Source organism: Bacillus rossius, chromosome 1 (genome assembly GCF_032445375.1).
Source record: "Bacillus rossius redtenbacheri isolate Brsri chromosome 1, Brsri_v3, whole genome shotgun sequence".
Lineage (NCBI taxonomy): Eukaryota > Metazoa > Arthropoda > Insecta > Phasmatodea > Bacillidae > Bacillus > Bacillus rossius.
Genome location: NC_086330.1, coordinates 87,124,475 through 87,146,762, shown reverse-complemented (window position 1 = coordinate 87,146,762; position 22,288 = coordinate 87,124,475). Strand labels below are relative to the sequence as shown.

The 22,288-nt window shown below is 39.0% G+C and overlaps 1 protein-coding gene across 3 annotated transcripts in view; it reads right to left on the bottom strand.

Annotated features, from left to right (window-relative positions):
• LOC134539223 (breast cancer anti-estrogen resistance protein 1) overlaps positions 1-22,288 on the bottom strand; it is a 182,577-nt gene that overhangs the window by 52,610 nt on the left and 107,679 nt on the right. Inside the window, exons 1-2 of one of the 3 annotated variants that reach the window (XM_063381017.1) lie at positions 10,418-10,807; positions 9,232-9,375 (exon numbers count right to left, since the gene is read on the bottom strand). In XM_063381017.1, the coding sequence (XP_063237087.1) occupies positions 9,232-9,375; positions 10,418-10,456 (183 nt within the window). In that variant the 5' untranslated portion in view covers positions 10,457-10,807. Of the gene's footprint in view, positions 1-9,231; positions 9,376-10,417; positions 10,808-22,288 lie in introns of those variants that run through there. The other 2 variants (XM_063381026.1, XM_063381035.1) reach the window with 2 other exon arrangements.

Genomic DNA, 22,288 nt, shown 5'->3' with positions numbered 1-22,288 from the left:
CTGTAGTATGGGCATTTCTGTTTGTCTCGCTACAGTGCCTGTTTTCTTACGTAGTTTGCATTGCCACTGGTAAACTTAACGTTTGATTCCTTGTATTGATGAATTTACATATTAAATTCCGTACTCTTTTTGTTCACCACGCACCGATATTGGCCGCCTTGTTTTGTTGTGGGGGCTTTAATTAGTTTCATCTTTCTTGCTTGTTTGGTCTTTTCCCTTTAACACCGTACGCGCCATTTGCTGCGCGAGCCAATATAGAGTTTGGGCTTGTGTAATCTCTCCCCTGGCCACACTGAACCTCCAGGTTTAGGGCTTTATTATTCGTCTTGATTCAGTCTAAATTGTTTGTTTGAATAATTTTTTTTTATATGGCCTACACAGCCCACCGGGGTTTTATACTCCTCTAATACTGCTGTATTTTAATAATCTTCTATTTTACTGTAATATATTGTATACTCCCAGTACTTGTTTTCATGCTGTGTTTATAGAGGTACCACATCATAACAGTTCACGTTATATTTGTAACCTTCTTGCGGACTTGTTGCAAATTTTTATATTGCGTCTTAATAGAGCACGTTTTGTTTACATACATTGTTATGCATGTATTAAGCATTTATACTCATGATTGTTATCAATAAAAAAAAACAAGTTAACGAATGTGGTTAGTCCTGTTCTATAACATTTACACCTCTCTGAATAATTACACTTTTTGTTTTAATAGCTTGCATTCTGGTCGAACCCATGAGTCCACCGGGCTGCACTATCAATAATAATATTTTGGTAATTAATGGTGATATTTAAATATTTTATTGAGAGAAGCATTTTAATTATATTTTTAATTGTGTTTTATTGCTGTTCAAGTACTGTGCCAAAGGACATGCAGGGGTGGCTACTCGCAAATAATATGAGATTGTAAGGGCAGACAATTTCACATCTGGGTGTTGGCAAGGGCCTTACTGCATATAGTTTTAACCTGTTTTTCATTGGTTATCTTTAGGATGTTTAATTAGAATTTCTAGGCACCAGACGTGCAGCGTAGGCCGGGGAGGTCTGCTCTGCTGGTCCACCGGGATTTATTTTCATCTAACTTTGTACCCAGGCAATGGGAGTCGCTAGGGATATTATTTCGTCAAGGCACAGAATGGTGAGTAACAATTGACAAAAGTGAGTGTTTTTTGCCTAACTATTTTGTAAATATGCAAGTTAGTAATCAAAAGAAGAATAAAATGTAAGTTTCAGTGAAACTCTATTTTTTAATGCCAAGAGTAACAGTCTTCGAATAATCACATAACTATTACCAAAATTTTACACGCTACTACCCTCAACAGTCGAGATATTTTTCAAGTGTTTTTGTTTGTACAAGGAACAATCGGTTTAGTCGGGCACGATTGTTACTTGTTACAAACTTTATTATCTTTACAAGATGAGGTTTTCAAGCATTCTTTATGAATATTTCTACGAATAATTTAATCAGTATGGAGTACTTGGGTAAGTACATATATGACATAGATATTGTTCAAATTTGAAAAATTATTTAGGTTAGGTTCTAACCTTTATCTTTGTGTAAAGTTATGTGTAAGGTTTTTGTACAGTGTTGTGTCAAGTTTTGTGTAACATCATAGTTACTGTAATTGTATGACAACATTTCTAAAAGAAAATTGCAACTCTCACGAATGACATTCCAAATGAGAGCAGCAAAGTTACGCCAACATCATACAGTGAACAACTGTGAAGACATCATTAAAGCATGCTTTAAATAATCTCACTAATGGAGTTCCATGCAAAGACTGAATTTGTAAACAAACATGAGAGCTCGTCTTAGCAGAAACAAAGATAATGATTTCCCACAACTACTCAACCTTGAAGAAGGAGCATTTTTCCTTCAAACTTGAACGGTGCTGAAATTGTCCTAAATGAGACAATAGTTCAAATAGTTCACAGCCTGCAGCATCTTATAGATGCAGTACATCCAGATCTTGAAAAACTACTTGATAAGAAACTTTCATTGGCTGTGTTCAAGGGCAATAGTGTCGCCAAGGAATGTCACTGTCCACGAAGTTAACAATCTAATTCTACAAAAAGTTTCTGGCCAAATCGAAAACGACACGTTGGTTGACAGTTTGCAATGTCAAGGATGTATTCCAATATCCAAAAGAATTTGTAAATTCACTGAATCCATCAGACCAGCCACCTCACGAACTATTATTAAAAATCGGTACGCCTAACATGCTCTTGAGAAATTTAAGCCCACCTAATATGTGCAATGACACAAGGCTATAATAAAACACTAAAAAGACAACTTAATTGTCACCAGTCCAGCAGCTGACCAGTTGGCGCTCATCCCGAGAAGTCGAATGATCCCCACGGTCTTGCAAAGGTGTTTCAAATGGCTCCAGTTTTCCGTAAAAACTTCATTTGCACTGACCCTTAATAAGTCTCAGGGACAAACCTTCTCTTTGGTTAGCATTGATTTACTAACAGTGTTTTTTTTCCATGGGCAACTATACATTGGTTTATCACGAGTCACAAAACCAGATAACCTATGTGCACAGAGAAGCTCTAAACCAATATTTATTTTGTAATAAAAAAAAAACATAAAATTGTTAAAAAGTGTTTATTGTGAAAAGTTATATGGGTGTATGTAGATCTAATATAATTTGAATTTAGCATTTGTTACACCACGGGGCTCCGCTAATAGGTTTATAAGGCAAATGAACATGACTAATGGTTTAACTAAGACTATATGAATGACATTAAAATTAAATTTTAAAAATGAGTCTTTCAGCACTCGCCAGAGATATGTAACTCTCACCTCAGTAACTAGCAAATTCATGTATTCTCATGTTGCAAATACACTTGTAATACAAAACTCGGACACAAAATTTAATGTAGAATTCTTCAAAATAATGCCAAGCATGATAAATATATGCAAAATGTGCTTTCAACTACATTTTTGGAAGCGAATCACAGGTACTTTCCGCACCTGCTGCCAGAAACTTCTGCTAGAGTAGCACAATCACTACGTCGACTATACAATCACTCAATTAGCAGACACACTTTAAACTACTCTGACAAAAAAAAAGACTTAAAAAAATTAATTCCTGGCTTTGGACCTGATTTCCAACAAGAAATTTTATTTAAATACTGCACATCTTGTTAAAAGTCATTAAACTGTTAATAAAATAACATTTTCCTTTGTCATCGTGAACTTTGGTTCGACCACTAAGCAATAAATAGCAGCACTGTTGTTACAGATTCCGCCACATTACTTCCACCACATTCCCAAAAATACTCCCACCAAAAAAAATACTCCCACCAAATGCTGTATACAGAGAGCTAAGATGTTATCTCATTAAAATTTTATTTTATATATATATATATATATATATATATATATATATATATATATATATATATATATATATATTCCTTTTACTGCAATGTTTTTTATTGTCTAAATGTACTCTTTGATTATAAGAGTTACAAAAATGCTAAGTAGACACTATTTAAAATGAACGTTTTCAACTAATAACAGCCCTACGTTAAATCAAGGAACACTTACAGCCAGGTTCCCAAGCCAATACAGTGTTACGAACTGACAGGTCAAAAAGTCTAATTTTGAATTAGTATTTTGAAACAATTTGAAAAGTTCGAAGGCATGCATAGCACCCTTTGAAAATATAAGACAAAAACAAACTATTCCAACATAGTATATACAATACACGTTTGTATTCCTACCATGTGACCTGAACCAACTGAATGTTGTGCATGTGTAGTGAGAGGGAAATTCACAGGATGACACACTGTGTGTCGTCTCACTATTTTCCCAGCTCTCCTCTAATAAGCTGATATAATGCCTCAAACACCTCATGTTCACTTGCACTTGTCAATCTGTTTAACACCCACACCAAAATACACAATGAGGCCTGCATAAAAAAAAATTTAAGAAGTTGCCAAATTCGACCTGGGTATGGGTATGGAGCAACTGACAGGCAATTCAGGAGCTTGTAGCTGCCTACTGCTCACTCTAGTGGACTGATTATGAACACTCACAATAATGTGCTGTATTTTTCAGGCACTAATAACTCAAGTACTGCATTCTATGAGTGCAAACCAGAGTGCATGAACATGTGAGAAGTTGGATCTATGCGACACTGTATACATCATAGATGTTAAGGGCACACATATATTGAACAGTTAATATGTTTATTTAATAAGAATACTTTGTTGTTGGATAATTACTTCAGTTTCACTGACAAATTAACTATTTATTTTTAGTATTTTACTTTCTTATTCTGAACATTTATGTTTCATAATGATAACAGATGGTTTTTCAACTAGGTACATATAAATTTGTGATTAAAATACGGTTACGAACACAAACAGGACCGCAACATGCGCCAGGTTCGGAATTGGATGGCGGCTCTGCACTGCCACTGGAGTCACGTGCCGCCCACTGACGTACGGCATGACACGCGTGCCTGGCCAGTTTACAAGGGTCATCGCTACCCCCCTTCCCCCCACCGAACATTATTCTTCCTTGGCGCTTATCTATTGCCGATTGGCCTTGGGAATACGCGGGCCGCCGCCTTTCTGGACTTTTCGGGCGTCGGGTCAGGCCAAAATTACGCGACTCATCACAGCCACTCTCGTGGATTCTGGAAAGACGACCCACTAGTATAAAAGGATGACACCGGCCTTCGCGGGGGTGCCGAGCGAGTTCCGGGCAAGTTCTGAGAGTTCTGAGAGTGCCGCGAGTGAAGGGAAGTGCGACTCAGCAAAGAGGGTGAGAGATACCCCCGAGAGTGGTGCGATGCTGAGTGACGGGATCAAGAGAGTACAACAGAGTGGCACGAGACTGTGTGTGTGGACAGGCACGAGGTAAGGGATGAATCACTGTTGAGCCTAGCTCCAGTGAGGATGCAAACTGTGGAACGTGACAGACATTGAGTGACTGGTGAATAAACATTTTTAAGTGCCAGTGATTGGTGATCTGATATTTTTAAGTACAATTATTTATTAGTAATGTAAATATTGGTAATTAATAAAACTGTAAAATAAAACTTAATTTGAAAACATAATTAGCCTATCCCTTACGAATCCAGTTCTCCCCCATAGATCATAACAATACACACTGGTTACTTTAAAGAAACACACTGGTATTAAAAAAATTACTAATCCACTTTGGTTAACTTTTTATCACTTTCCCTATATTTTATAGGTTTTGAAGAAAACTTTACAATTCCCTTTTCCTATTTTCCATATTTGTAGGAACCCTCACCCCAGTAAAATGATAAAAAGCATTCACTCATTATGCAATATTTAACTTGACATAGCTTTCAAAAATGTACTGTTTTAGAAAATTCAATTAAAAAATCAACATAATTTTCCTTTTCAATCAACTATTAAATTTTTATCAGGAATAAAAAATGTACTGTAATAAAAATATTATAATTAATAACAGCTTAAAAAAATTTGCAAAAGGTTAAAACCCACACCACATTCCAGGGTGTCTACAATACGTGGTGAATCAATTACACAACTATATCAGGACCATTAAATAAAACTTTCTATTAACCTTTTATCTCACAGCATCATTTTTATGTGAAACAAGCAAATTTAAACATAATATGGTATAGATATTCTATTTGTAGGAACACACCGATTTTTACAATAAAAAGCTTTAAAAAAAAAAAAAAAAAAAAAAAAAAATCAGAGATCAATTTCTAAAGATTTCAGTTGGCAGTCTTTGAATAATTATATTGTCTGACTAAAACCTGAAGAGAGGCATCGAAAAACAAAATGCAGATTAGCCAAAGTCTACTGTAAACTAAATTTTAAAGACTGTTAACCATTAATGTTTAGGCTATTTTGGGAATTTTTTTGTGAATTTCATGAATAGGCCTTCAATTTTTTTCTCTCTGGACTTTCAGGACCTGTAGGCACCCTATTTAACCTGAAATACTATGCTACTGCACTCAATGTAGAACATGGTCTTTAAAGAGTTTAATACATTATAGAATATATTTTTTGACATAAGTAACATTTTCCTACATTCTACAAGCAATAAAAAATTAACAAGAAATTCTATTACCTTGAAACATCAATTGTTATATAAATACACAAGACATCACTACTGCATGCCATCAAAGCAGCGTGGCTTGCAGTTCAGAGTGCAGTGGTAACTCACAAGCCCAGGAAGTTTATAATAGTCTTCAGATCACCATAAATAGTATGATAATAAAGCATGCTGGAAAAAATGTTCCCTAAATGGAAAGATTAACACAACAATTTAGTACTGCTCCTCACATAGTTACAGATACAAGTATGAACTGGGATGTAGCAATGGTGCTTTATCAACCCCTATTTTATCAATTAAGTACTGTTTCAACATTATTAAGTCATTAATCACGTAAACTTATAGAACTACCACCCCGCAACAACCTACTCATAAAATAATGGTTTGTAGTAGGAAAATTAGCAAGGGAAAATTTATCATGCATTAATTTTTTTCCACCAGTTATCTGGGCAAATTTAAATAAGCCATTATTAGTGTTAGCTTAACGATCAGGGCTCAGGTATGTTTCCCAGTAGGTTCAAGCAGCAGTCTCCGGTTTAACTAGGTCAAGCATATTTAATTAGCGTGCAACGGGCCTATCAGTGAAACTGAGGTGTGTAGAATGAATACCCCAATCAGACTAAGGTTGACTAGGCTAGTGAACAATGCACCTGTCAACCTCACAGGGAACACTGCCACTAGCCCTTGATGCCCGCCGTGTTCTGCTCAAGTGCGGTCAAGGATATTACAGTAGCGTGCAACGGGCCTATCAGTGAAACTGAGGTGTGTAGAATGAACACCCCAAGCAGATTAAGGTTGACTAGGCTAGTGAACAATGCACCTGTCAACCTCACAGGGAACACTGACACTAGCCCTTGAAGCCCGTCGTGTTCTGCTCAAGTGCGGTCAAGGATATTACAGTAGCGTGCAACGAGTCTATCAGTGAAACTGAGAAGCAGGGTTGGAAAAAACCAAGTTTTTTATTACATTAGTTAATTTGGTTCTCAGCATGTTCAAATTAAAGCTATGAATACAACATCCCCCTTTCTGCCACTCATTTTGAACCAGAAAAGGTGTTTCAGAATTATCTTATACTAGCTGCCCGACCCGGCTTCGCACGGCTATACCAATGGAAAAAAATTAAGCCACATCTCCCATTTACAGTAATGGTAAATAAAAAAAATTCAGTGAAAATTTATTACAATGCTGTATAATGTACCGGAGAGAAAATGAATAGAACCGATGGTTTTCCGACTCGTGCACGCAATGTACAACTGATGTACCCGTACTTCGCTACGACAGTCTACAGGCAGATCACTCTTGCGCCGCTCATTATACATGCCCCTCCTTGTGGGTACGCCACTGCCGCGCGATGCCCGTTGCCATGGAAACGCAGAAGGCATGAACAATGCAAAATCCTGTTCTCATGCAGACAAAGTACCCACTGTTGCCTGGTTTTAACCACCCATGGGATCTAATTTTAGAAAAATGTCATCCTGCGTAACATAAGGAGCATTACTGTGAAGTTTCAAGTCTGTAAAATATATATACTTGAAAAAAAGGGCAATAAAAAAAACAAATTAAACATAGAGAAAGGAACAAAAAACAATAGTTTAGGTTTGCGATTTAAAGTGATAAAAAGTATTTAAATACTAATTGAACTCTTATGAGGGTACTGATTGCTTCGTTGTTAATATCACACTGGTATTTTTTACTTGTATGGGAAAATTAAGAATGATAAGGCATCAAGTGCGTGGCAACAATGTTAATAGGCAATAGGAAATAAACTTCTAGCGCCTGCGGCATTGTCAACACACACTTCGTACGTGTACTGCATGTTGTATCTAACCCCCTCCAACGCATTTGATTCTAAATTGGACTTTTAGTAAGGATCCCTAATGTTATTGATAATATAATATAGCCTATAGCCTTCCTCGATAAATGTACTATCCAACACTGAAAGAATTTTTCAAATCGGACCAGTGGTTCCTGAGATTAGCGCGTTCAAACAAACAAACAAACATATAACCTCTTCAGCTTTATAATATTAGTATAGATTGCGTCTTTTCCTCAAAGTAAAAATGAAATTATGAAAATACCATTTTCCAACACTACAGACCTTCCTGTATTTACCCTGAAAACAGTTTTAATAAATTCCTTCTAGTTTCTGAGAAAAAATATCAGTGCTGCCTGCCATTAATTGTTTAGACCCATGTCAGTTAGTGTGCTTAATTTGGAGAACTTTAGTCAATTGTATTGTTTTATAATAAAAGTAGTTTATATGATGGCATATTGCAGTTGTAGGGAAATATTAATGTTTTTGATATTTCATTTAAAGTAGAGTTTTGAATCACATAGTAACGAACGATTCATTGGTTACGTTAGTGTGTAAAAAATACTTTAAAATATTGTGGACGGTTGGTTGGGTTAGTATAGCTATATTAAAAATACTGTAAAATCTTGTTACTTTAGGTTAGAAACGTTAAAAATACTTTAAAATATTGTGGACAGTAGGTTAGTATAGCTATATTAAATATTCTGTTGATTCATGAGAACGTTTGGTTAGGCAGGATAGATACATCTTAAATTTGAAACTCCTAAGAAACCACAATAAATAATTTAGATTATTTTTCATGTATATGTACTAACCCAACCAACCATCCACAATGTTTGAAAGTATTCTTAATGTAACTAGCCTTATCTAATCGACTATTCACAATATTTGAAGTTCTTCAGAACAAACACACAAACAGATACTGGTAAACAATTAACGACGGCGGCAGTGGCGGCAATGCACAGATACTGAAATGTGAGCTAAAAAATTAGGATTTCTCAGAAACTAGTCCTAATTTATTAATACTGTTTTCAGGGTAAATACAGGAACATCTCTAGTGTTGGAAAATGGTATTTTTGTAATTTTATTTTTACTTTAGGGAAAGGCCACGATGTAAGATATTTACCGGTATTTCTCCACAGAAAGAGTATTCTCCATAGAATGGGTTTACCACAGAAAAGGGATTGACAGTAGTCAGGGATTTCCCAAAAAAAAAAATACAAATTTTTTAAAATAATAAAGTTAGCCTACACTTTTGAGTACAGTTAACAAATTAATTTTAGGAGTATTTAGCTGGGTATAATTTATAACTAAGGTTACTAAGCTAGTCAGCACGTACCTGTCGACCTCTCAGGGAGCACAGCCACCAACCCTCGATGCCTGCCGTGTTCTGCTCAAGAACGGTCAGCAGGTCACCACGCCTGAACGCCAGCTCATCAGGCGACTCTGCCACGTTGTCATACAGTGCCTTGGCCATGCACTTCTGGAACAACATGCAGCTGGCTGCTCATATCCAGCCTTTACAACTAGTGAATTGGTGCCCGTGTATAAACAGCCCATTGCATCACTAAATAATCAACACAGCTTCTAAGCTTCTACACATGGGGACTACTTTGGTTGAAAATTGTTTCAAGTGCGGATTATTTTCGGTTGGTTAGGTTAGGGCAGTGACATCAAAAAACACGAAACTTTGTTTTTTAGGCACATTTTGTAAAAAAATAACATTTTCAATTTTTAATTTGCTGCAGCCCCTAAAGTACTTTAGTACCTCATTGCTTATACGTTGATAAGCCACTCAGCCAATCAGAGGGCAAGCTCTATAGACCAGAACCATTGTGGGAGGGCAGGATAAATGCTGCAATACCAGCAAGTCCTGGTCACGCTCCGGTAATAACGGGCTCATTCAACGATGAGTAACGTTTTGAGCGCCGGCTCGTTAGTCCTGGAATGCCTTTATCGCGACCACAGCCCGCGGCTAGCCGCTGATAAAGAAACCACACACAGCGTCATGCAACACGTAGTAGTCTTTAAAAAGAAATGGTTGAGGCCGCACTCCCTATACGGAAGCTATTCAACCTAGTTTTGTTTTAAGACATATTCTGTGGCTTGCAACAAGGCCAAATTACGAAAGCAAGTAACTACACAAGTCCAAAGTAAAAAAAAAAAAAAATTTGCATTATCACACAAGCAAAATCTCACGACATTAAATGAATCCGAATGCAAAATTTTGTCAGTATTTCAAAGAATACTGGTGTTGTTAAAACATGACCTACAAAAACTAGAAACGTGTAAAATTGAGCTATACAATTAGCATAATACCATGCTAATGAAATTATATTAATATTAACATGTCTGTGTGTGCAAAAAACACTGGTAAACTAAACTCATACAGAAGGTATCATGCTCAAGGATGCAAGAGGCTTTTCATCTGCATCTGATTCGCGATGCACGCAGCATCTTTCAAGAGTCCAGACAAGTCAATACGGGAATGGTCAAAATAAACACTAACAAAATAAATTGCATACCTGAGGGTTAGAGATCACCACTGGCTCCTGCGGCATCATTATATAATTCCTGGCGCACGTAACTCAGCGAGGCATCACACAACCAAACAATAGTGCAAGCACTCACACCCACTCGTAATGTCGCCAATACACGGTTCCACCACTTCCTAGCAACAAGGGTTTTAAAACAACGAAGGTGTTTTAAAATAACATTCGAAACACAGGGCTCCAGCGTCGCACACGAAAACTGGGGAAGAAATGTACAATATAGTGTGCGTTGTGCCTCGGACAACATGCCCCATTTCTTCCCGATGCAGCTGGACGATGCACTGATATGAGTGATATGGCAGCCCTACAGCCGCGAGGTGTGGACCGAGCGAAGGCGTCCGCGCATCAGCCGTGCGCACGATAGATGCCTGGTGCAATAATCACGTATCTCACTTCTCAAAATCGTTGAATTATTACGCACTCAAAGTCAATGAATTGTAATACGCGGCATATTTTTATATTTATCATAAGTTACCTTTTATAACTGATTCACTCGTTTTGAACAATCTCCCTCAATATAATCACTGTATTGTTAGCTCACTGTTCGCAGCATCCCAAACTGCAGACTACAGACGTAGGTATTTTTATTCGTCCCAATGTTAGCTTATTATTAAAAATATATTTGTACAGCATGAATTTACCGCCATGTTTTATCTGGGCCTACCCATACCTTACCCTGGCTTCGAACCAAGAACCCCTATACCCGAAAGGCGGTGTGTATCCAACTGCGCTACGAAAGTCAGCTTATAACATTTACGTCTGGTCTGGGTTATTTTTATTGTGAAAGCCTATCCCATAGGCGTGCGCAGGACTTCAGTATTGGTGGTGCCAGATTACACAACAGCCCTGTCATTCACAGACCCCGAGCCTGAAGCGGGAGGTCCGGGGGTCCTCCCCCCCCCCCGGAAAAATTTGGATTTGAAAGCATTAAATCCACAGATGTAAAAATTTTAACATTTTTTATAACAAATTATTGCTTTGAACGTTATAATCACCAGGAAAACTACTAAACTATTTACAGTTTTAAGCTTTGTTGAGACTTAAAGTAAATTGCACAAATTGTTTGCAGGAATTAATGCTGGTGGCTTTGAAAAACTGTAATTAATTGTTTTCTGAAGACGCCAAATAAATGCTAGATAAAACATTCTCAAATGTTAAGTTTTAAAATCATACAAACGAAGGGAGTTTTTGTAACATACCTACCTAAAATATGTAAAATATTAAAATAATAAAAATACACAAATAAGAGTGGGCAAAAGTTTTAACTTTTGGAATACAACAAAAATGTTTTGTCGGCGACTGCATACAAGTCATCGAGTAAGCCTATCCTTTTAACCATCTAAACTCTCTCTTTTTTGAAATAAACCCTGGCGGACGGCGGCTATTATTCCGTGCGCCTGCCGAGTGGAGTGAACAGTGGACACCGAGCGCGCATTCTATGTAATTCGAGGAGAACTAGGAGAAGTATTTACATTTCAGAAGTTTCGTAGCTGCGGCCCGCGTGTACAACACAAGTAATTGCAACTGGCTTGTTTCCGTGTGTATAGTTGGTTCGATTAATAATTGATATACTGATAGTGTTATGAGCACGTATCTGTAACTCGACGCGATTGGAAAACATATTTTTTTTGGAAATAATACGGATTTTTGTAAGTATGTATTATTTCTGCTTGTAAAAAACGAAATAACGTAACCCTAATGGTGGTGCCAAGGCACCTGTGGCACCTACCGTGCGCACGCCTATGGATCCCCCATCCCGTCAGTAGCAGCCCCCGCTAGCGGAACGCACCCGCTAAAACAGACTAACGCAATCAAATGCAGACCCATGTGTCGCGTGTGTATGCCACTTTATTAAGGGGCCCGCCTCGTCAGGGGTGTGTTAGTGATGCGGGATGATAAGCGCCACGCTCGCTGGTATTTCTAGCGCGGTATAACCTCTAAGCGCAAGTCTCTGAACTGGCGCGCAGTCTTTTCGTCGTCACAGGATAACTGTGAAATTTGAGCGATTTTGTTTCTTTTTTTTTTTTCCTAACCTAAATTAAAACTAAGTGTGTTTGGGAGGGGTCTGGATTAGGGACAGACTCTAAGTGCGTCTCAGGCCGAAGCCTATATGCTCTAATCATGCAGGGGTTAGCCATGCGGGAGAGGGTGCATGCATCGTGTGCTAGGAGGGGGATTGGCCAGCCATGGCAGCGATTGGCGCCATGACTAACTCCCCTCACTGACTATTCTAGACTAAAACTAGATAAAACCTGCATAGACACAGGGAAAACCCTGGGCACTTACATGCGGGATGCAAAATTTCATGCATTAATTACATGCGGGTTGGCTACGGGAATAGAAGGATGTCTCAGGAAGAAGAGTTGGAAGAGTAGAAAATATCTACTAAGCAAGGGCGGGCTCTTGGACATTTTTGTCCGCATTTGGGGGTTTGGGCATGACTGGTTTTTAGGGGGCGACTTTCGTCGTTTCCCGCCAGGCTGCCAGCCAGCCAGGTGAGCTGAAAGAAAAGAAAGGTACATCTTACAACTATAAGTTATATGGCCGCAGCACCCAGGTTGCCCCAGTTACCACGGCCATGTATGCCCGACACATTGTGCTGCCAGCCTGGGCATGTCAATCATTGGCTAGTCCAATGTTGATTATTTGCACCGCAGGACGTGATCAGGCACATGGTCGGACACCTATTCATCGATAGTGAGTCTGCTCACTTAATAATTAAGAAATAAACATTCCTATAAGAATGGGGAATTTGTGTGTTGGTGTATTTATTAGAGCCCCGCTGGGCCAAAAGCGCGACTAGATTCATTAGAGCCCCGCTGGGCCAAATCGCTGGTGTGTCTGGGTGGTGCGGGAGGATTTAATTCTGTCACAATTGTTGTGTTTCGTCGGGATCATAATTTCCGAGTGAGGAAATATGCGGATTTAAACTATTTACGCATTTATCGCAAAAAGTTTGTGTTGTACGAGTGTAAAAGTCTTGCAAAGTCTCCGACTCGGTTTCACGATGCAATGCTTCTACAGGGCAGTATCGTGGGGCGTCTGTGGCGATTCAAAGGCACCTATTCTGAATCCGCTGCAGTTTTATTAGGTGTGTGGGGGCAGCTGTTGCCCAGACTGGGGCTGCATACGTAATTATTGGGCGTATTAGAGCATTGTACAGCAGTAGGCCGGTTTTTACCTTGCTGCCGCATCGTCTACTCATTACTGGGTAGAGTGCACTGATCCTAGCCTGCGCTTGCGCTCGCCTAGTGTCAATGTGATTGCGCCAGAGTAGTTTCCTATCCATGTGAACACCTAGATATTTCACTACATCCTTATGCGGTATTTGTTCGTCAAACAAACGTATTTGCGGCCTGTGTTCTACAGGCGGGAGATTTTTGCGAGTAAATACAATAACCTCTGATTTCGTTGTATTTACTTTTATACGCCAAGTCGTGCACCATTGTTCGAACTCAGTGAGCGTGACTTGCAGTCTATGGGTAGCTAGCCGGAGGTTGTGGGACCTGCTATACAGCACTGTGTCATCTGCATAACAGCCCAGCTTTACTAGTCGGTGTGCGGGGCGTGGCATGTCACTGACATATATATTAAAGAGTACAGGGCCTAAGATGCTTCCCTGCGGTACACCTGCTTTTATTTGTTTTATGTCTGATAGAGCTCCTTCAGTAGATACTCTAAAGGTTCTGTCTGCTAAATAGGACGCGACTAGTTTAATATAACAGTCTGGAAATCCTGTTTGGTAGAGTTTGTAGATTAGCCCCGCATGGAATACTCTGTCGAAGGCTTTCTCTACATCTATAAACGTAGCGACTTCGTAATCCTGTACGTTAAATGCGCTTGTGATTTCTTCAGTCAGGCGCACGAGCTGATGTACTATCGAGTGTGTACTGCGAAAGCCGAATTGTTCATTCGGCAGTATGTTATTCTCGTGAATGTGTACATTAAGTCTGTGTAGTATAATACTCTCCACGACTTTAGACACAGTACTTAGCAGACTGATAGGTCTGTAATTCTGTGGCAGTGTTTTATTTTTACCTGGCTTGTGGAAGACTATAACTCTAGTCTCTTTCCACTGTGAGGGGAAAATATTTAACCGAAACATTGCATTTATGCACTCGGCTAGATATTCGAGTGTTTCGTTCGGGAGTTGTTTGAGATCAACAGCCTGTATGCCGTTATTCCCGGGAGCTTTTCGCGGCTTCATTTTTTTGATCGCACGCTTTATTTCTTGCGCCTGTGTAAGTAATGGCTCAGAGGTTGTGGGCAGTCGCAATTTAACACGGAGTTCGCGGTAAATTTGCGCCGTGAATATCCTATCGCAGGGCTGCATGTTGGGCTGGAATGTTGCTTCCAGTGTGTCGGCGAAAGCTTGTGCCTTATCACGGGGCTGAAAAACTACGCCATTGTTTGTTTCAAGGGGCGGGATTTTGTCCGATTTATTTAAAATCCGCTTCGTCATTGTCCAGGCACTTCCGTCCTGGGTGTCGAGTCGCGCGATTTCAGTTTCCCACTGGCTGCCTCGCCAGAGTGAGATTTCGTCTGAAATGATTGTTTGTAGTTCGTTTATTCGGCGTTTCGTCTCTTGTGTACGACGCCGTGTGTATTCACGCCGCAGTCGATTTTTTTGTGAAATCAAGCTGCGGATGTATTCTGGTAGCTCGTCGTGTGCTAACCTAACCTCCTTTTCTGGGATGCACTGGCTAATACCATCCTGGATTTTTTCTGTTAGTTCTAATATCGCGGAATTTAAATTATCGCTGTATTCAATGGTTATTTCGGCCGCGTCGGGGAGATTTATTGTTAAGTAGTTTTTAAATTGTTGCCAGTCCGCGTTTTTATAGTCCCTGATTTTTCGTGGCTGGTTGGAGTCTATATTTGCGTCATCGAATATTAAATGAACAGGGAAATGATCCGATGACATGTCGTGTACAACCTCGAGTTCGAATCCCGTGTTGACACGTTTGTTCAGGGTCTAGACTCTGTGACTCTTTCTCTATAGCACTTCCTCCTTGATTGGTTGCTATACGAAGTGTAGTCAGCTATAATAATATAAAGAATAATACAAATACTGATACTACTATGTGCAGGGTATAGTTCATAAACGCTCTGGATTTTTAATTACTCTGTCGAGTATAGACTCTTTGATTAAATTTAAATATGTCTCTGGGCGCCACCCTTATGTAATGTGGTACATAAGAGAAAAAAAATTAAAATAATTTCACACTCCTAATCTAGGGTTAGCATGAGACTGGCAACATGTAAATTAAGGTCATTAAGGAAAAACAAACATATACACTGTAAAATAACAACAAGGTAACATAAGATTAAAACAATTAATCTTTAATCAAATAAAATATATATGCTTATTGGTTGGACCAGTGGTATACCATCATGTTTTCTTAAATAGCTGGAGGTATGTTGCACACATGATAATACACAACAAAAGTTCATACAGTTCAAATTAATTACGTCTGTTGCTCTCAATCTAGATTCGTAAATTAGTGTGAAATAAAAATAATAATGTTTATTTATTATGTTCGTAATTCAAGTTAATTTTAACATACCGCGGCTGAGTAAATGTGTAAATTGCGGTAAAGCATCGTGAGAACTCCGTCTCATTTCACCTCTGGGTGTAAAACTAATTAAAGTGTAGATCAGGATACGCAATTGGCTTTAACAAATGTTTATTTCAATAAGTCTTTAACGTGTTCAGCAGAAAATTCAATGTTTATGTGTTCGTCGGCAATATTACATTACGTGTATGTAGAAAAACAGTGCACATGAGTCGGTATTTTACTCACGGTAATTCACTCCTAAATACACGTCATACCGGACGTGCCCTAATTAAACAATATGTAACTTATATTTAGACGACGATTTAAAACATCCTAGTTATAGGATGATCTACTTGGCTTGTAGATATTTCTCATTTTTCAGGGGATTGAAACCAGGGCCGCTACTAGGGGGGAGCAAGCGGGGCATACGCCCCGGGCGCAAAGCTGTGGGGGCGCCGAAATCGCTTGCGTTGTAATTCCTACTACAACTGGTAACTGGTAAAAAGTTTTTTTAACTTGCATGCCAGGAATGTCTAATCTGATTTACAATATAACGTCTCAACATATATTTAATGAACAAGTCTAGTGATTATACGGACCACTTTATGGACATAGTGGGTTCATGCCTGGAAGGTACAGTAGCACAGAAACTGTTACATGTAGGTATGGAAAATGCTTAAATAGCACCATTTTTCCGTGGGAGGGCCCCCGGACCCCCCCCCCCCCCGCTTTATTGGTGTGGTATGTGCAAAAAAGAGGGGGGGGGGGGGGGGCATGAATCCATTCATGCCCCGGGTGCCAGAGACTATAGTTGCGGCCCTGATTGAAACCCGGGCTATCTAGCCAACGCCGTCGTTGTTCCAAGACTTTTTTCCGTGAATTTAGTAATGACGCTTATCTTAAGTAACATGGCCTCTCATTGGCCGAGACACACCGATTGTTGACTTAATTATCACGTCAAAACAAAATACAGACACTTAACAAAACAACTTAATATGCTAAAATGTCTTAAATTTAAAACTGGATTTTTCAACAATGAAAGTTTTGTTATACAAATTATGTATAAAAGGTTCAATTTGCCGTTGAAGTCAATTGCTCCCTAGAGGGGTCTTGCTAATTGAACTTCAAAGTCACTTGGGCTACGCCATAGAGTATGGTAGTCGTAGATACGTCCAAACACACAACAATAGAACAAAACATAAAAATGTCAACAAATAATAATAATAATTAAAAAATGTAATTTATAATTAAAACAAAACACTTTCTGTGTGTGGGACAGTCATGTAACAGCACAGAATTGCCGCCCTTGATAAGCATAGTGTGTTGCAGTTTTTAAATTTTCAAACAAGACATGGTTTGCTTTTCAGTTGGAAACTCGCTGCTTGAGTTAAATAAAAAAGTTCGTTGCCAGGCAACGACTCGCGCGACACCACAAAACGACGAAAAGAAGGAGGGAGAAAAAAAACTTTGGCGCGAAAAAGGACACCTGTCCCGCACCCCTCTTCCTGACTCGAGGACGATTCCCTCATTGCGCGGCACTCCGTCACAGAGTTCAGACCTGCGCTGGCCGTCGGTGCATTTTCGCGGGAAAACTTGCAATCTCGTTGAAGTTCTCGTAGTCGTCAGTCCTGGAACTAAGTTGGATGCAGTGGCACTCGGAGAACAATACTCACAGTAAGTATTCGTCGCAATCACAAGGTAAATGTGAGGAAATGTACATGTTGCATAACAATGGGACTTTATCCAGGTCATCACTGTAGCAGTGGTACAGCCTCCATCCGTGATGCTGGCAGCATCCTGTGGAAGGCGGACCTGGGACCATACATCACCGGGTGGTGCTTCTCCTGCCCTTGGTCAGCCCTGCCGACCAAATCGGCGCGGGACGTCGACTGACGTCACAGGCGCGCGGCGGCGGCGGAGCAGCAGACGGAATCACCGTCACCTGCTCCCGCTGGGACAGTCGTCTCGGAGCGACGAAACCTGCCGCCCTGGTCCAGGACCAGTGCGTGACGCGGCGGAGCACCGCGGCGCCAGCACATCATTTGCAGCACACGTCATTGTTAGGTACACTTCCGAAGGAATTCGCGTCTCTGTCCACTCCTATTGCCGAGTGTAATCACTGCACTCTCTTAACTTAAATCTCTCGTACGTAAATCAAAGTTTATCAATTATAACATGTATGATCGTGCACTTGCAAGCACGAGTGTCAGCAGGCCTATCAACTTCAGTTCTTAACATAAATATACCACTAGCCAACCAAATATATTTAGAATATATATAAACATAGTAACAATAAAAACTATATTATCCAAATAACTCTCAGTTTGTAACTTATTAACACGAATAATAAATTAGCTTAATCAACAATAAGCTCATAAAACATGAATAAAATATTTCATAAAATGTTTAAATTCAAATTAGTACAACTTTGCATAAATTAATTAGTAGATAACACACTTCTCATATTGTTAAAATGTGATTTTCACAATGTTCATTTGCATGCAGACTAAGCATAGTGCTGCTTATATGTTTCAAATTTCACTTAACATATCCACTTCCTGCATCTCGTACATATACATTTCATTAACAATTCACAATCTCATCTCATAACATTTACATTACATCTATATACAGTGTCATAGGCTATTAAGATTGCCTAAATTTTAATAACATTTTAAATGCATTATTTAAACAAAAATGTTTTTAGCTAAACAAGGTGTTTTTAGATAGGTGACAAAGCTGTGTGAAAAAAAATCACACTACATGTTTTTTTTTCTTGTCTAGTTTTTATCCGCCTCTTTTATTACAGCAGCAGGCGAATTCTCTTGTCTCTTTTCCTTTTTTTTTTCCTTTTTTCATCTTTTCCTCGACCGTCTCGACGAGTGAGGAACTTGAACCTTTTTTACTATATTACTGGCGGTATCCGATTTCACGCTGGCGATTATCGGAGCGGATCAGCTGTTCAGTGCTGTTTCATTCCATTCTCATATTCATCGTGTTTTATCAACCCGCAGCGGGCTTCGCTGGGTTGGTAATTCAAGACCATCTCTCGTGAAATAAATTCCTTATAGGAACTGAGCCTTGTAATGTGTCTGAGGCTCCTGGCCTCGGTGCAGATAGCAACATGCTATCTTATCAATTGTAAACAAAACAACATATGTTTTTCAGGATAGCTTGCAACAGCTCCTGCTGAGTAGTAATCTTCATGATTTTTCTTCTCTTAATGTGGATTTAATATTTTAAAAATAATTTATATTTTCTTGAAATTTCTCTTTTCTTTGGAGAATTGTATTAGCTTGAAGTTTGTTTATATTGAGGCCTGTGGACACTCACTGCAAGAGCGTGTCATCTCGCGACATAGGATTCTACACAGTGTTTTTCAGGTCAGCCTACATCAAGATTCTTCATCGAAACATACATAATAAACAAACTTCGAAAATCGTGTTCATCGTATAGTGAAATTTACAAATTTTCTGTATAGGGTCCTTTTCACAATAAAACTGCGTAAATTTGTCTTCTGCAAATTTATTGTTATCATTTCATAGCACATTAGCATATCCCTTTCTGTTTACAACAAAATATAGGAATAATACCTAATTAAATTCAATACCACTAATAGATTGGATTTGTATGCGAAATGGATGCATACTTTTCTAATCAGTATCCCCAAGTGATACCAACCTAAAACATCAGAAAAAGGATAACTCCTTCAAATTTTATTAGTTTTCTCATATTCAACCAAAATAGTATATCTCTTTCATTTTAAATTGTGGTGATCTCTGCAAGAAAAAGTGTTACAGTGCAACGATATATCAACTAGAATAACCCATAACAAGGTAACCTAGAATAATTTTGCTTGTAGTTGCAAAGTGTTTTGTGCTTGTAGAACTGCTTTGCATGCCAGTGTTTACACATATGTACACAGCTAGGTGAAATAACATCTCACATGCAGTAGCGGCCGGTATTAAAGAGCACAAGTGCACGTGCACACCCAGTTTTCTACAGAACATTTATTTATTTTGTAGAGTTAAAAGTTCCTTTTTATCTACTTTTACCAGTGGCAGCTACCTGAGTTACACTCGTCGCTTTGTTTGCATCTGTCACGGACATCTGTTTTCATTTTTTCGATTGCGGCGATACGGCAACGCTGTAATGTTCACAATGGATCTGTGCACGAAACGCGCTGCCTGCATGCCTGCCTCGGTCCTTTTGCGCATGCGCACGAAGGAATTACGTCACCTCCTACGGGACATTTATCATTGGACGAGTGCAAGACTCTGGTGTGCTCGTGATTGTCCTGGTGTCCTGATGTAGTTCCAAATTTGAGCACGCACAGCAGCACTGATCAGAGAAGTAAGTCATAACTTATGAATCAGCCCGGTAGATGCCAGTATTGTCCACTCCAATACTATCACCCCTAACCAAACAAACTTTCCGTTTTCAGTTTTTTACGTCCAGTAGAAACAAGTATTTGCGTGTGGTTCAATGCGAGCGTAAATATTTTTAAATAATTAGTGGGACTGTGCGTTTGTAAAATATTTTTCTGTGCCTTACGCAGGACAACATTTTTCTGAGGTATGTTATTAAGTTTCCCTTTGTTGTAAGACTTTAACTGTGAAAATGTGACTGCGTTATTTGGCGCGTATAGCAAACATGTACAATTTATAAAAATCGCCATAATGAATTCCGTACAAACAATTTTAGCGAACAGAAAACTTACTACAAGGAAAAGTTAACAATTAAAAATTTAGGAACACTATGTCAGAAGAAAGACTTACTGCTTTAGCAATGTTGTCAATAGAAAAAAAGACTAATAAATAGCATGCATGATTTTAATCATAGAGTCATCAACAAGTTTGCTCAGCTGAAAACCAGAAGAATGGATTTTTTTTTACAAATAAATAATGGTGCAATACCTTTGTAGCATTAAAGTTTGTAAAATCATATTTTTTAGCTTCACATTGCTTTCAGGCGCAACACTTTGATAAGCTTAAGCCCAGCCACAAATTTGAAAGATCAAGAACATCAAACATAATTTTTTATTATTTATGTGAGGCTTGATCAGCGATCTACCATTTGAATTACAATTTAAAATCTTTTAAAAAAACAACTAGTCTGCTCAATAAGCTTCGTTGTGTTAATTCGGGCTACAATTACAGACATGAGTTTGTGTAATAAACGAAATATATCTTTCACGACTCCAAGATAAGCAGTAACTGCTACGGTGCCGCACCAACACAGATAATCTGACACCAAAACAGGCTTCAAGAACGCAGTAAGGTAGGAGGTCTTTTTTTTTCTTTATGAGTGCATATGTGTTAGCATGAGTGTATGTATGAGTGTGTGAACACCCATAATTTAACATCACCGGCCGCTACTGCTCACATGTATCTTGTCGAACACAGTTACACTCATGTCTTCTTGCTAGGTAATTACATAGCTCTTCACAGTAAATAGGGCGAGTCTAGTGCTTCCCAATATGTGTTAGTGTTAGTGGGTCAGTACCCAAAACGAAGAATACATTAGCCGTAAAATACTCAAATACATCATAAATAATTTATACCCATAATAGCTTCACTGGCTACTCAAATTCCAGTGCGGGTGGCATGTCACTTCACCTCGTCACAGGACACTGGCGGGAATTACACTTCCGCTCTTACACAAGGGTATACTCGATGGCTATATTACGCCTCTCCTGGCGTACCATAAACATAACACATTATAAACATGGGGATTACATGGTTCTTGTGCTAGCCATCACATACAGACTGCTCTCAGCTGTTACACCAGCATACTCACTCACATGACAATGAGGTAAACCTAAACTTGTGCATCGACCAATATTTAATTTGCAGTGGTAGGGTTCTTATATTCCCTCAGCTGTATAATGTTGTAACGGCCTATTGACTGGCCTGTTGATGGCTCGGCTAAAGCATAGAAATTTTCATGAATGGTTCCAGTTATGACATATGGACCATCAAACAATAAAAACAATTTCTTGGTAACATTTTCCCAAGCTCTGCTCACTGGATTAGTTTTCTTGAGCACTATGTCACCAATTTTGAATATTGATAATTTTGATGCGGGGTGCCTCCTCTTGCGGACTGCAGCTTCAGCTGTAAGCTTCTTGCTTATAAAATCCTCCACTTCTTCACCGGTGGGTAAATCTCTCTCGTCTTGGTCTTGACTTAGTCGGGGCAAGTAGATAGGGTTGATCGCCTCGGACCTATCCAGACTCATGGCTTCATGTGGGGTGACTCCTATTGAACTGTGTACCGTATGATTT